This window comes from Trichosurus vulpecula, chromosome 4 (genome assembly GCF_011100635.1).
Source record: "Trichosurus vulpecula isolate mTriVul1 chromosome 4, mTriVul1.pri, whole genome shotgun sequence".
NCBI lineage: Eukaryota > Metazoa > Chordata > Mammalia > Diprotodontia > Phalangeridae > Trichosurus > Trichosurus vulpecula.
In genome coordinates, this window is record NC_050576.1 from 2,624,341 (window position 1) to 2,640,378 (window position 16,038).

The following is a 16,038-nucleotide window of genomic DNA, read 5'->3' on the forward strand; positions in this document are numbered from 1 at the left end:
AAGAAATCTAAGGCATACATATTCAAATTCAATTCACTGCAGTGTTTCTGGATATAATTCTATAGTAAAAGAGAGGCAAGGAAAAGGGAGGGAGAGAGCGAGGGAAAGAGAGAGAGATGGAAGGAGAGAACGGGAAAGAGGGAGAGAGGGGGAGAGACGGTGGGAGAAACAGATGAAGGAAGAGAGAGGAAAGGAAGGAGGGAGAGAGAAGGGAAGGGAGAGGGAAAGAGAAGAAAGTAAGAAAGAGGGAAGGAGAGGAGAGCGAGATGGAAAGAGAGAAAGGGAAAGAGGGAGAGAGAGGGGGAGAGGAGGGAGAGACAGATGAAGCAAGAGAGAGGAAAGGAAGGAGGGAGAGAGAAGGGAAGGGGAGGGATGGAGAAGAAAGTAAGAAAGAGGGAGAGAGAGAGGGAGAGAAGGAGAGAGAGGGAGGACAGTTTTTGCCTCTTTGTGGACCCATTTCAGGAGAAAGGCAAAAATGAGCAAGAAATAAAAAGTACAACCTGGGACTTTCTATTTCTACCCCTGAAATCTTAAGTGAGCACCACTCCAGTGCTCAAATTAAAAGCCCTTGGTGAAAAAGGTTGTGAGTCTTTTCTCTTATGATGAGACTTTTGTTTAAAGTGTGCTGTTTAAGACCCTAGTAAATATGTGGCCTTGGATACTTTCCTGTTAAAATGATCAGACTTTAGCTTTCATGTACTGGACATCGCTTCTCTGCTCTTCTCTCCTAAATGTGTCACTAGGACACATAACAATATCCCAAATTTCCCCTGTGCTGATGTCAAATGTCCCCCATTGTGAGGTCAGCCTTCCCTGCATGGCCGCATCCCAGACCATTTCAGCGGCTGCTGCCAGCCCTGGCATTTCAGACTTGTGGTACGAAGCCTGCCACATCATTGGAACATGTGACAGAAGGATTACACTATGACCCACTGCGATTTCAGTCCTGCACTGCTGCCTTTGAAGGAGCGATGAGTAAATCATCTAAGTTATGTCGTAAGACTTCTTGTCCAAGAAGCAATATATTCTGCAACCTCATAGATCGGATAGTGAAAAGGCCCTCCTTGCAGTTTTTGGGCCAGTGGGGCTACCACTGCTACGAGCCCAGGATTTACAGGACTCTGGCAAAAATTCTGAGGTATGTCGACTTGGAAGGGTTTGATTTGCTACTCACAGATTATATCACGTTTGTGGAAAAATCCGGATATCGTTTTGAGCTGAATTTTAATCTTGAATTTACTGAAATATGTGTGAATACTATTCTGTATTGGGTCTTCGCAAGAAAAGGTAACCCTGACTTTGTGGAGCTGCTTCTGAAGAAGACCAAGGACTACGTTCAAGACAGAAGCTGCAACCTGGCCCTCATCTGGAGGTAACCACTCACCCACTCCCTATGGCTAAGAAACAATTCCTTCCCTTAAAATGCAAACTCTATCACGGTTGAGACAGATGCTCCTGAGAAGAGAGGCTTTCCCTTTTCCCACTGCAAGGCTACGAGTTCTGTTCCATGTCAATAGAGTAATCAATCAAAAGCAGGTATTGAATAAGTACCTACTATGTGCCAGGTCCTTGCCAGATGCTAGGGATGCAAAGATAAAAATAAAAGTCTCATTCCTCAAAGAACTTATATTCTATTGGGGGAGACAACATGTATATACATGTAGGATGGTAAACAAAATAAATACAAGGTACTGAAGAAATCAGGGAAGGTTTCACTTAGGAGGAGGCATCTAGGTCATATACAGTTGTACACTTACTGTCTGCAAACTGCAACAATTAAAGACCTCTCAAATGTGTTTATCTAGACTCAGAAAAAGTCATGCTTTTCTCAGGTGCTATCGTCTCAATTTCTGCAAACAACATTTTCTGTGGATGCTCAGCCATATAAATTTATTTTTCAGGGGATTAAAAAGATTAAGTGCTAACATCTGATTCACATCCATTCAGGTATCATTTATAAAGCACCTACTTTCTGACCAGCACTATTGGCAGGCACTGGGGATGCAGAGACAGAACAGCATCACCACCAGATGAGCTTGTCTAGTGCTTGAATAGAAGTACCAAAAATTTATGTTTACCAAACTCAATGGTTTCCTGGCAAGTATGAATTAGTCACTTTGACATCTCCTAAATTTCTAGGCATCTTGCACTTTGAAGAAAGTTAGCAAAGTCATGGTTTATACAATGATAATTAATGAGCAATGCTTTTGAAAACAAAGAAAACCATTCCTTAAAAGTACAAAGAGAGAGGGAGGAAGGAAGGAAGGAAAGAAGGAAGGAAGGAAGGAAGGAAGGAAGGAAGGAAGGAAGGAAGGAAGGAAGGAAGGAAGGAAAGAAGGAAGGAGGGAGAAAAGGAAGGAAGGGATGGTCTCAGTCAAACTCTCTACCCCCAAGTCTGTAGCAATACAAATGCTGCTGCTATTGATAAGTGACATTTACAGAGTGCTTGGGAATTTTCGAAGAGTGGTCAAGGAAGGCACTGAGTATGGCCTCTTGTTCAATGTTAACCCCAAATTGTACTTTACTGTCCAAGATCCCTTTAACTATGGCCTCTGATTATGTAGGGCAGAGGCATATATGAGGGCTTGGGGGGAGCACTGCTTCTCTTCTTCCTCCAGCACTGCACCTCCCTCTCTTTCTTTCTCCCCATTCCCTTTTCTCTGCTAGAAAAGGTTTGAGTATTGAATTAATGTTCAACTCAATAAAATTATTTCTAGCAGATTTGTGTCTAGAACATACTACAATATTCAGTTTTTTTCTTAGCATCAATTTCCTACAATTTTAATATCAACATGGGCCTTTGTGTGTGTGTATGTGTGTGATGGACAAGCTGTCATCTTCCCCAAGATTAATATTAGTCATTTTACTAGCTCTTAAGGAAGCGTTAAGACGTTTTACAAAGAAAAGAATGAAGGTCTTGCTGGTGAAAATATTTTGCTTATAGTTATCTTCAGGTTTTTGACAGATCAGATGACACATATGTATCCTTACAAATGTTAACCTGTTATGCTGTCATGGCTTCAAAGCTAATTCAGAAGTCACTATTAGAAGCCACTTTAAATAAAAGATACTGAAACCAAGCTAAAACCAGGGTTTAAAATGAGTTTTCAAAGTTTAATCTGCACCAAAGTGGCATTTGATTAATCTTTGTATTTGAAAAAAACAAATTACGGTAAATCAAAATTAGCTCACCTTGTGCCAACAGTTAATTATCCCAGTGTTTATATGGGAACAGTGGGGAGGGGAGCAAAGGAAGAATCCTTCGTGAAGGGGGGACTTTAACCTGAGCTCATCCCACGTCTGCGGGTCTGCGGTTGCGGCAGGGACCCTTTGACTCTGTGTGACTGTGGCTGCCACAGAGCAGGATTTGGGGGTGAAAGTCCCACAGGGAAAGCTTCTGCAGGAAGCCCCGCTGCCACTCGTGGGGACTTCGCTCCCAGCGCTCAGTCTCCTGTGACGCTTCTCCTCCATCCTCAGTCCCAGCTCCCTCCAAGGCTCTCGTCAAACCCCTTCTTCATTGCCCCAGATGTTCCTCCGCACCTTCTTTGGTATTAACCGCATCTGAGTTTGGTACTTTCCCCTCCGTGTACATGTTATTGGGCATCTGGGTGGTGAATGAAGAGAGCGGCTGGCCGCAAGTTAGGAGGACCTGAGTTCAAACCCAGCCTCAGTCACTTCTAGCTGTGCGACCCTGGGCAGTCACTTGACCCTGTCTGCCTCAGCTTCTGCGTCTGCAAAATGATCTGGAGAAGGAAATGGCAAAGCCGCTCCAGTATCTGTGCCAAGGAAACCCCCCACGGGGTCACAGACGGCCAGACACCACAGAATGACGACAATGACAAAAGTACAGCTATCTCCCTCCTGTAAGCTCTGGAACGGGGCTCACCCAGCACATGATGGTCACTTATCAAATGCTTCTGACTTAATTATTAGAAATGCACTCAGTTCATGATCTAACACCCTCCTGGTGGCAAGAAAAGCTTCCAGAAAAGTCAGGAAGAGAGTAGCTCCGAGTCCCATCCCGCCCATCCCTGCTGAGGTATTCTTGGTCTCTAGAACCAATTCCCTAGGAAAAGCATCAGCACGGGGCTTTTAGAGTGGAAGGAGATCTCCTAATGTTTTTTGAAAAACTGAAAAGGAAGTTTTTAATCTGCTTCCACAGTATAAACACACAGAGGATTTTTTTACAAGAACAATATCCATTCAGTTTAATACAGCAAGCACTTATCAGGTACCTACTATGTGTCAGGGACTACGCTAGGCAAATAGAGTCTTTGCCTTCAAACTGCTTCTGTTCTATCTGGGGAAACTAATGTGTACACAGGCAGCAGGCCACTGGGTGTGAGAGGAAGTGGAAAAAGGCTCATTCTACTTGAGGGAAAACCACGTGTAGGCAAAAAAATTAAAAATCCCTATATGTACACACACACACACACACACACACACACACATGCACACGTGCGCGTGCACATACACACATATTTGCACACACAAATAATCAATCATTCAAAAAGGATTTTGGCTAAGCATCTCCAGAGCACCCCTGTGCCAGGTACCAGGAGTAGGCCAGTCCTTGCCCTCCAGAAGCTTATTTTCTTCACAGACAAGTGAATACAGAATTTAAGCAAATAAACAGAAGGTGATTTGAGTGGGAGAATGAAGGCTGCAGAACTCATTTGAGGAAGGGGGCCTCTGAGCTCAGATTCAGGTGACTGCCCATGCAAAGGCAGAGGCAAGCGATGGACAGTGCGTTCAGAAACTGCAAACATGTGATTAGGCTGCGTCACAGCGTGAGACCCAGAGAGGACAGGGCACAATGGTTAAGGATCTTCACTGTCAAACAGAGGAGTTTGTCTTTTTTTCCTGGCAGAAAGAAGGAGCCAAGGGGGCTTCTGAGAAGGGAGGGGACATGGTCAAGCCTGTGCTTGAGAACAGTTGTGTGGAGGTTGGAAGGGAAACAGTGAGTCTTGAGGCAGGGAGACCAACCTGGAGGCCACAGTCATTGTCCAGGCCAGGGTACCTGTGAGACAGATGCTGTATGGGCAGTCAGCAAGACTCAACAGTCCTCAGCTCTGGGGGATCAGGGCAGTGAGCAATTGAGGAGGACCCCGAAGCCTGACATGGGACATGACTGGAAGCATGGGGGGCAGGAAAGTGAAGAGGGCCCATTCGGGGAGAAAGGTCAAGGATTGTTTTGAGTAAGATGCCTATGGGACGTGCAGTTCAAGTGGTCCCAAATGCAGGTGGTGATGTAGAAATGAAGGACAGGAGGGACGTGAAGGCCAGATATTTAGATCTAGGAGAGATGGCCTGGAGATCTCTTCAGAGAGATGATCGTGTGAGATCACCCAGAGAGGACAGAGAAGAGTCAGTGGCTGGTTCAAGACCAAAATTCAGGAGAAAGACAAGGTTTGCAGATGCAGAGTTAAGGGTCATCTTCACAGAGATGCTAGTTGGCTCCCTGGGGAATGGATCCATCGCCAGGTGGATGCTTGGAGAGGATAGGGCCTGCAAGGATCCCGGGCAGAGGTGGTGAGGCAGAAATGACAGAAAGCCCAGCCAGACAGGAGGGAAGAGCCTGCAGACCCAGGCTGGGCAGAGCAGTCAGGAGGAGGGATGCTCCCATTCCGTTCAAGCCCCTCCTCTGGAAGATGAAGAAACACAGGCCTGGCAGGCTAGGACTTGCCCCAGGGATTTCTCAGGAGGCAGAGCTGGAGCCACGACCCAAGATTCCAGAGGAGCTCAGTGTTCTTCCTACCATCCAGCCCCACATCCTGATACCACAGGAAGCCAAAGTCAACCTTCACATTCTCCTACCTGAACAAGGCTTCTCTTCCCCTGGAGTCGTCCAGATCTGGCAAATCCTTGGGATCCTTTCAAGGCAAACTGCCTCAGCATCCTTTCCTTAGTCCGAGCAATGAAACGCCATGGCTAAGGACCATGAAAGAGAATCCGCCTTCATTCCTTGATGGGATAAAATATGGATGCTGGAAAGATGGATGGATTTCAAGTCACAAGACCTAGTTCAAGTATCAGCCTGACCACTTACTGGCCAAGGGAGTGCTGGGGCCAGCTCACACTGTCTTGGGAAGCTGAGGCAGCTGCCTGGCTCTAAGTGGCACATGCTGTAACCCATCCTAAACATCGCATCCTATTCTCTGGCTGGCAGAGAGTTCATCTGCAACCACATCTCCAGGGTGTGGTCAGAACCTTGTCTGCAGCTAAGGCTGGTCCAGACTCATCCAACCAGACCAGGTCAGAAGCATAACTTGAACCCAGGCCTTCCTGCCTTTGAGGCTGGCTCTTCCCCCATTCTGCACACTGCCCCACTGTGCAGGGCATTGGGGGCAGGAAATGACAAGTTATCCTCTTTGCCAAGGACAGGTTAGCCATCATTGAGAATCCAGAAGAAACTGTGAACAACTGATTCTGGGAAGACAAAACTACCCAGTGCGAGGAAAACAGCTTCTCACTTGGGAGAGATAGAACCAGCCTCATTATGCTGAACATTTCTTGAACCTACCAAAACAACTTCCATATTGCCCAAATACCTGGGAATGAAAGTGGCTTTGACCTTCACCCTTAAAGGTGAATCACTGGCCTCAAATCAAAGATGACGTCTAGTGAATAGCCAGCCAATAAACAATAACATGGCAGAGAGTGCAGGAGGCTACAAGATCACCCAGTACCAAGGCCTGCCTCGTACACCTACAAGGGAGCGACCCACAGCAAATCACTTCAACTCAGGATGTTCCTGGGCAAGCTTCTCTGGCATTAAACTAGAGGACAGAAGCTGAACTCTATCTATGGATGGCACTTCCACACTTGTAATGACAGCTTGGGTAGACAGAGTATGTAGATAGATAGATGGCAGATAGCATGACAGTCAGACATAGATGTAAGGCAGCCGGATAGAGAAATATAGACAGATAGCTAGACACAGATAAACATAGGTAGGCAGAAATCGATAGACGTAGAAAGGTAAAGACATAGAGAGATACAGACAGATAGCTAGGCATAGATAGAGATAGACATAATTAGGAAAAGGTAGGCAGACCAATATAGATAAACAACATAGACAGAAAGACAGCCAGAGACAAACAGAGTTATAGATATGGACAGACAGACAGTAAGATAAACAGGCAGGCAGGCAGACAGACAGACCAATTTGGGGAACTAGAAAAAGCCACAGATTTCCTAATAGCCATTTAATCTTAAGTTATATACATGTTTTGTTAAAGGCAAAATCAATTCAACCAATAAACCACAAAGCCCTCTGCTCCTCACCACTTTTTTCTTCTATCAGTTCTAGAATCTGGTTTCCAAATAAAGTGGGTTTTTCAACTGGAAAATGTGGCATTATTACTAGTAATATACATCCTTTAAAGGTAACTATTTTTACTCTCTCAATCTACACTTTTACATGCCTGTTATTTGGTTAGTTCCATTCAGTCTCATCAATGAAGGAAGCAGAAAATTTCAGTGAGATATCGTGGCAAGGAAAGGACTGCAGTGGTAACAAACAATAACAGTAACAGATAGTTATTAAGCACCTACCTAAATGCCTATGTGTACAGTCGTGTGCTAGGTGCTGGGGCACACAGAGACAAAAATACAAACCACTTGCCCTCAGGGAGCCTACGTCCTCCTTATACTAACCAGTTAAGCAAACTAGACCCTTCCCTGGTTCCCACATATTTTTCCTCCCTAATTCCATAGTCCTAATAATTGCCTCCATTAATGCAGCCGATGCACTGTGGCCAGACTGCCTCTTGCCCCAAACAAGGACAAGGTGTTGGGCAGACGAAATACTGAAGAATGCCCCCTGCTCTTCCCCTATTTTTGCTTGGATATAACGCCATTAGGTGCATTTCTGAAGCTTCTAGAGCCAATGTATTCTCCATTTGTATTTGCAGAACGTTCACACCAGTATACTGCCCAAGCCCACTGAGTGGCATCACGCCTTTGCTTTATGTAGCTCAGACCAGGCAATCAAACATCTTAAAAATACTCCTACAATACGGAATCCTCGAGAGAGAGAAAAAGCCTGTCAACATCGTGCTCACAATCCTGCTGTATCCTTCCAGAGTGAGGATAATGGTCGATCATGAATTGGTGGACATCCGGGAAGACGCCAAAACGTGCCTAGTGCTGTGTTCCAGGGTGCTTTCTATCATTCCAGTCCGGGAAATTGAGGTAAGTGAAATATTCTCCTCTTTGAGTATGCACAGCTAACGTTGGCAGCAAATGTAACAAGGAGAAGTGAATGCTAAGTCTTCATCTTCACCTTAAGCCAGAAGCAATTAAATTGCAAGAATATAAGTATGCTTGTTAAAATTAATAGCAAATAAAAGGATGAAATCTAAGCTGTCTAAGAACAAGGACCGGGCCTCATATGTTTTTTTTTTCCTTTCTAAATGCGGATGACAATGTGCAAACCAAAGTCCACAACTCCTTTTTTAACGTTATTAAGTAGATGTATGTCAGCGTTACGGATCCTATATCTAACCAGTCTGTTTAAAAGAAGCAACAAACACCACAAAGTCAACTGCAATTATGTAAACTGTCGGATGTCTAATCTGAACCAAAAGAACAAAAATCAACTAATACCCTTATTTTAGGTTTAGTCACTTTCACTAAGGAAGCTATAGAATATTCTTGGATTTTGATCTGACTAAAGACCAACACCACCACCTTCCTACCCTTGCCCCGAGGTCAGATGGTCAGATTTCTATGAACGGGGGAAATACACACACAGACACACACACACACACATACATGCATATATATGTATGTGTGTGTATATGCATATATATACATATACATATATGACTATATAGAGAGATAGATGGTATAACTATATACCATAGCTTCTTTCCCCAAATTTGATTTGTATAAATTCTGAGTGAATCCAGTAATCAGTTTGCTATCCATCCATCCATCCATCCACATGTATATTTGTACTTATATATATATGTATATGCACATATGCACACACACACATTTCTATGTATATATACAACCATATACACATATCACGGATCTCTCTGAAAAGCACACTCATTACAAGCTTCACTCGAGATTTCTATAAGCCAGATCTGGGGAAAGAAAGAAAAGTTTATATTTGGACAATACAGTAGTAACTTAGAACAAATTTCTTTATTTTATAATCCCAAAATACTTTAAAAGATAAGTTCTGAATAAACTATTTGTTAAATTGGGTATCTCTACCCTAGAGATCTAGAAAACATGAAGCTAAAGTAATACTTTGCCTTATTTGTTTCTGTGAACTAAACTAAGTTTGGATAAACTGGGGCTTATATTAGGCGGCTTGGGCGATGTCCACCATTTTCAACAGAACCACAAGTTTCTGTGACAAACAGTTGTATCCATACCAACTGGCAGCAACGATCAGCTTGAGGAAATTGAATTATTGGGGTAGCTCCAAATTCAGCCTACACAAATCACCAACATGAAGGAGAGTCCCACCTTCCTCTCCAGCTAGAGTCTTAACCTGGCGTCCATAGACTCAAAGGGATCCATGGATAAATTCCAGAAATTTCATGAATGTGGACGGAAAAAAATGACATCTTTATTTCAATATATTTCATTTCCCTTGTGCTTTTATATATTTTATTCTTCTGCATTAACAAATATCAGTCTGAGAAGGGGTTCATGGGCTTCACCAAAGGGGGCCATTACACACAAACAAGGGCTAAGAACTCTTGCTCTGAAGGTCTCTGTCTCTCTCTGTCTCTGACTCTTTGTCTCTGTCTCTCTCCCTCCCTCCCTCCCTCCTCTGTCTCTCTGTCTCTGTGTGCCTCTCTCTCTCTCTCTCTCTCTCTCTCTCTCTCTCTCTCTCTCTCTCTCTCTCTCTCTCTTTCTCTCTCTCTCTCTGTCTCTCTCTCTCACACACACACACACACACACACACACACCATGGTAGACTGAGGGGCCACTGGTTGGTCTTGGGAGCCAGAAGACATCGATTCACATCCCATCTTCAGACACTTACTAGGTGTGCATGGTCCTGGCAAATCTTTTAGCTTGCCTATACTTCGGTCTGCTCCTCTGCAAAGGGAAAGGGCTGGACTCAGTGGCTTCCAAGGTCTGAGGTCCCTTCCAGCCTAGTTTTAGGAGGGGCAGAGCTGAAAGAGGAAGCTCCCGGTGCTCCAGGCAACTCCCTGCCCCCCAAGACCACGTGGCTGTACAGTAAAGAGGAAGCACAGCCCACGTCGGCAGAGGAAATTTCCTGAGCTGGCAGTTCCCTATACAGATGAAATCCCAAGCCCCATTCCCACCCATTCCTATATGCATACATACATATTTATGAATAAATAATCACTTCTCAAGAGTGTAGCGTGTATAGTCTGTGCCATTCGATTCTCAGTAAACATGGCTTTGGTGCTCTGCTCATCTTGATTGCCTTAGCCACTGCACTATACCTAATTTGAGCCATAGAGAAGAAAAAGGAAGGGAAAGAAAACCCTGGAATGGGGAGCATTCTGGTCTTTCTTATGATTACATAAATTTATTTGGTTTCTAGCTGTACAAGATCACCCTTTCAATTTAACACTCGGAGCACTCAACATCTAATTAAATTTCCATTCGTTGAGCATCCCTAAGAAATTATTTTTAAAATCTCCCTAACAAAATTATTTCCAGGATTACAGCTTTTTTAAAGGAGTTAGATTTGGGGTTCTGGAATTATAATTAATTCACTTGTGTGATCTAGAGTAAATTCTTTAATTTCTAGTGCCTTGGTTTTTTCATCTGCAAAACAGGAATTTAAAATAGCTGCCTTCGACTCAGATTTACATAAAAGATAGGAAAGCATTTTGACAAAGTTAAGAATCCTGGAGAAATGTACGCTGGTATTTTTATTGCATTTGAATCAGAATTATGTGCATACCAATAGTTCTCACCAAATGTATTGTGAATGATAAAGAATAATCTAAATGTTTTAAGTAAAAATCCTTTTTCTCTTCTTCCCAGGCACAGCTGAGCTTGGGGAGGCGGCCAATTGTTTCCAATTGGTTAGATTACATTCCTTCAACAAGATACAAAGACCCGTGTGAGCTCTTACACCTTTGTAGACTGACCATCAGAGCTCAGCTCCTCTCCAACAATATGCTCCCCAATGGAATATTTTCACTTCTAATTCCTGTACGTCTTCAGAACTACCTGAATTTAGAAAGCTAATACACTTCTTTATCCCTAACTCCTCAAGGATGATCACCCTTTGTATGGTTCAGAAGTTAATAAACTACTGTATTAACTTCATATTTTTACTCCAATGAATATTTCATTTGACAATTTTCATATTTCTTTATAAGTGCTTTGAACACAGAAGATGCTTAATAAAAGCCTGTTGAATGGATAAAATAATGGAGCATCAATGTCAGATACTTTTTGTCATGTTCTGTCATGGGAAAAACCCAGAGTCCAGTGTCAGAGGACCTAAGCCCAGATTCCATCTCTGATGTTTGCTTCCTGTGGGTGTTACCTTCCCAGGAGTCATGTCCTCATCTCTCAACCGATGACATTGGACTGGACAGACCATGCTCACCCTAGAGCCATGCCAAAGGGCCCATGGCACCCAAAAAGCTAAGAACCCCTGCTCTCAAGGTATGTTTCTGTCTGTCTGTCTCTCTTCTGTCATTTTACTTCTCCTGCCCTCTCAGGTAACAGTCAATAAAGATTCATTAAGTAGCTACTACGTGCCAGGCACTGTGCTAAGAACTGGGAATCTTTTAAAAAGGCAAAAGATAGTCCTTGCCTTCCAGGAGCTCACAATCTAATGAGGCGAATAAACAAATACATATAAACAAGCTACAGACAGAATAAATATGAAATAAATAATGACGGAAGACCCCAGAATTAAGTGGATTCCTGGAGAAGGAGGAATTTTAGTTATGACTTAGAGGAAGCAGGGAGGTGAGTAGGGAGAACAGAGGAGGGAGAGTGTTCCAGGCCTGGGGGATGGACAGAGGAGATGCCTGGAGCCAAGAGATGGAGGGTCCTGTTAGTGGAACAGCAAAGAAGCCAGGGTCACTGGATCGAAGAGTACTTGTAGGGAGAGTAAGGTGTAAAAAGACTGGGCAGGTAGGAGGGGACTAGGTTATGACAGCTTTAAAGCCAGACAGATCATTTTGTACTGGAACCTGGAGGAGTTAGGAAGTCACTAGAGTTTACTGATTAGGGAGGGTGACAGGATCAAACCTGCCCATTAGGAAAATCATTGGAGTGGCTGAATAGAGAGGACAGAATGGAGTGGGGAGAGACTGAGGCAGGCAGACCCCCAGCAATAACCCAAAAGTGAGGGGTTGATGGTCTGTATCAGGTGGCAGTGTCAGAGAAGAGGAGGAAGAGTACCAGAGGAGAGATGTTTGAAAGGCCAAATCCACAGACCTTGGCACCATGTTGGATGTGGGGGTGGGAAGAGAGGCTTGTGAGGAATTCAGGATAATACTTGGGTTGAGAGCCTGAGGAAGTGGATGATGGTGTTGCCCTCTGTAGAAACTGGCAAATTTGGAATGAGGGGGCTTCATGGGAAATATCATGAGTTCCAATTTGACCAGGCTGAATTTACTGTGTCTACTTAACATTAGTCTGAGATGTCTGAAAGGGACATGGAAGTATGAGGCTGGAGGTCAGCAGAGAAGCCGGGCAGGATCGTCATCAGAGAGATGGTAAAGGAAGCCAGTGAGGTCACTGAGGGAAGTTGTACAGAGACAGTAAAGAAGACCCAGGATAGAGCCCTGGAAGACACCCCTGGCCAGGGAACATGATCTGGAGGAGGCTCCAGCAACAGAGACCAAGGAGGGTCAGAGAGGGAGGAGGAGAACCAAGGGAGAGAGAAGAGAGGACCAAGGAGGAGATGGTGGCTGACAGCGTCCAAGGCTGCAGAGAGGTCAAGGAGAATGAGAACTGGATGTGACAACTAAGAGACCAAGACCCCTGGTAGCTTCGGAGACAGAGGTTTGGGTGGAAAGGTGTGGGCAGAAGCCAGATCGGAAGCGTTTACTCTCTCCCTCTGTTTCTCTCTGTCTCTGTCACATACACACACTCACACATACACACGCACATACATACAGACATACACACACACACTCATACACACATACACACATGCACACATAAACACACGCAGACTCATACACAGAGACATGAAGACACATTCATACAAAGACATACAGACACTCATACATACATACACACATGTGCACGCACACACAAAAATGCAAACACACACATACACACATACACATACAGATGCAAACACACACACAACACACACACCCCCACCCACAGGCACAGAGAGGTCACATAGTACAGGGGAGGGGGCACTGGATCTCTCTGTGTCCCTCACTAGATGGATGACTGAGCAAGTCACTGAATCACTTGAGCCTTAGTTTTCTATAAAATGGGGATAGTACCATTTTCACCGCCAAGCCTGAAGGGCTGACTGAGGAATACACGTTTTAAACCTAACAGTTTAAACCTTAAAAATCCACAGGAATTATTAACCTTATTACTATCAATTTATGACCACAGAATCTAAAGATCACATTTGTCCAAATTCCATTGCAATGGAAAAGAATGTCTCCTCGCACTTTGACTATAAATTACTTTTTTATAATCATGCTTAATTACAAATTATAAATTGATACCAATGATTTTTTATTAAAAGTCTTATCGTTTCTTCATTTGTAAAATGGGATGGTCAGATTCAGGGATCTCTAAGGACCCTACCAGCTCCAAAAGTGATTGATCAGCCTCATAACCCACACCAGAAGAATCGAATGGATGAAGAAGGCATATTGCCTGGATTACAACTTCCAGTTGGAAGGACAGCCCATTGAATTTATCCAAACATAATTTTACCTTAGAAGGAAAAAGTGAAAGAGTCAGAATGGAGAAATTTTTAAAAAAACAACCCTTACATCTACAGACTAGAACCACTATCCTCAAAATCACACTGTTAGAGGCATCTCCAAGAGCACTGAGGCCAGGGATTCCATTTATTTTGTGCCACGGCCCCCCATGGGAATATGCAGAAACCTATGGAACCCTTCTCAGAAAACTGTTTTCAAATGCGTAACATGAAATCTACAGGCTTACAAAGGAAACCAATAATACTGACATGCAATTATCAAACTATTTTAAGTTCACGGACCCTCGGTTAAGAACCCCTGATGTAGAGTTTTCCTCACCACCCTCAAAGGGTCATCTGGCCCCACTTAAGAATGTCTGGTAATAAAGATGAGAGTATTAATTGTAACCGTTCTACAGCACATGCAGGTTATTTCACTGGATACTGGATAGTGGAACAAGCCTGTCAGATGGGCACTAGGTCCTCTTCTGTGAAATGGGGCTGAGAAGTCTGCTGGGAAGATCAATTCAGATAATGGATGTAAATGCTCCACAAGACTGAGAATGAGCTATAAGGTCGGCTACTGCTATCCCTATTGTGTTACAGGTGATGGCACAGACTGAAAAGAGGCTGAATCCTTCAGCGAGGGTCAAAGGAACTCAACAGAGAAGCCGGATTCAAACCCACGGCTCTCTGCACTACAAAACGCTGTGACAACCATGCCTTCCAAAGCTGCCCATTTCAGCGTGGGGACTGGCCAGAACTGGAAGGTTTTCCTTCTATCGAGTAAACACCTGCCCCTCTGTCAGCCTTCGCTCCTCATTCCTTCCATGTGACCCGGCTTCACAGAGCAGGAGACAGCTGCTGCTGTCCTCTCTTCCCCCAGTCATCTTATTTACTCAATAAACAGCCTCAGTTCCTTCTGCTGAGCCTCGGATAGCAAATCATTAAGCATTTGCTTTTTGCCCTCATTGAAATGTCGATGTTTGCTCCCACTGCTAAGGATGCGTAGAGTCCTAGGTCTTAGAAGGAGAACACGGGAGGGGCCATCTGGCCCGGCCTCTTCGCTTCACAGTCCCTCATGAAGCATTTCTGAAGTCCTGACTGTGTCAGGCCGGTCCCTCAGCACAGCACTCTGCTCCAGTGGTCTGCAGCTGGCTCCCAAGTTACACTTTGAGGGCTGCAGCTCAGAAACTGGCAGAGGCCCCAAATCAGGATGTGGGTTGTTCTATTGATTGTCCGGATGTAAGAAACTGAGAGAGAAGCCCTTCATGATGCAGGTCCCCTTAAGAGCGCTGAGGTTACATTTACCAGAATGTCACACCTGGATATATAACGCACCTGTGGATGCAAAGTACAAGCCTCTTCCCTGAGAAAGCTTCCATTCTCATGGGCACATGGGAGATCAAAGAGACGAGGCCCACAGAGCTCATACAGTGAACTCTCTCTAGGATTTGAATGCAGGTCCTTGGGTTCCACTCCATCACTCCGCCTCATCTTTCTCCCTTTCTGCTCCCAGGTCACAGCGTTCACTGGTTGGACGGCACCCACAGGTCATGCAGTCCAAGCCACATCCACTCCAACCAGAGTATGGCCTTATATGTGCTATCGTACATAACAGAATATTGCATAGGCTATAGTGGTCATCCAGCCCCTGCTGGAAGACCTCCCAAAGCAGCCCATTGCACTCCATTCCATTTGGGGCAGTTTTCATCATTAGGAAAAATTTCCCTGATATTAATCTCAAGTTTGCTTCTTGGCCATTTTCACCGATGAGTCCTGCTCTGTCCTCTGAGGCCAAACAGAAGAAATCCAGTTTCTCTTCCTTTTCAATACCACCTAACAAGTGTTTCTAATACATTTCCTCATGGAAGTAGAAAAGGACGGAGAAGCTGAATGTGCCATACACAGGCATACTAGAAGTCATGAAAATCCCAGCATGTCCCTTCCCTTTGCCTGGAAAATACTTTCTACCATGTAAAGCCATCCAGGATCCATTCTCAGTATCCACATGACTGAAGTCCTGGATCCCTGTCTGTATTCCAAATGCACTGGGGGGGAGGGGGAGGGAGGGAAGCAGCCTGCTGCTCTAGAATCTGAGAATTATACCAGTCTACACAGTTATGCCCTGACGCTGCCTGGGAAACCCCTTTCAATCTCGC

At 44.4% G+C, this 16,038-nt stretch overlaps 1 protein-coding gene across 1 annotated transcript; it reads left to right on the forward strand.

Moving 5' to 3' along the window:
* Positions 1–868: 868 nt before the first annotated feature.
* ASB17 (ankyrin repeat and SOCS box containing 17) lies at positions 869–11,282 on the forward strand. The gene is made up of 3 exons (XM_036753653.1): positions 869–1,372; positions 7,917–8,196; positions 10,996–11,282. The coding sequence occupies exons 1-3, from the start codon at positions 972–974 to the stop codon at positions 11,200–11,202; spliced, it is 888 nt and encodes a 295-aa protein (XP_036609548.1). The 5' UTR covers positions 869–971; the 3' UTR covers positions 11,203–11,282.
* The last annotated feature ends 4,756 nt before the right edge of the window (positions 11,283–16,038 follow it).

Coding starts and splice junctions, on each gene's coding strand:
- ASB17 (XM_036753653.1), top strand. CDS start 972: ATGAGTAAATCATCTAAGTTATGTCGTAAGACTTCTTGTCCAAGAAGC. Junction 1,373..7,916: donor AACCTGGCCCTCATCTGGAG/GTAACCACTCAC, acceptor TTGTATTTGCAG/AACGTTCACACCAGTATACT. Junction 8,197..10,995: donor TTCCAGTCCGGGAAATTGAG/GTAAGTGAAATA, acceptor TCTTCTTCCCAG/GCACAGCTGAGCTTGGGGAG.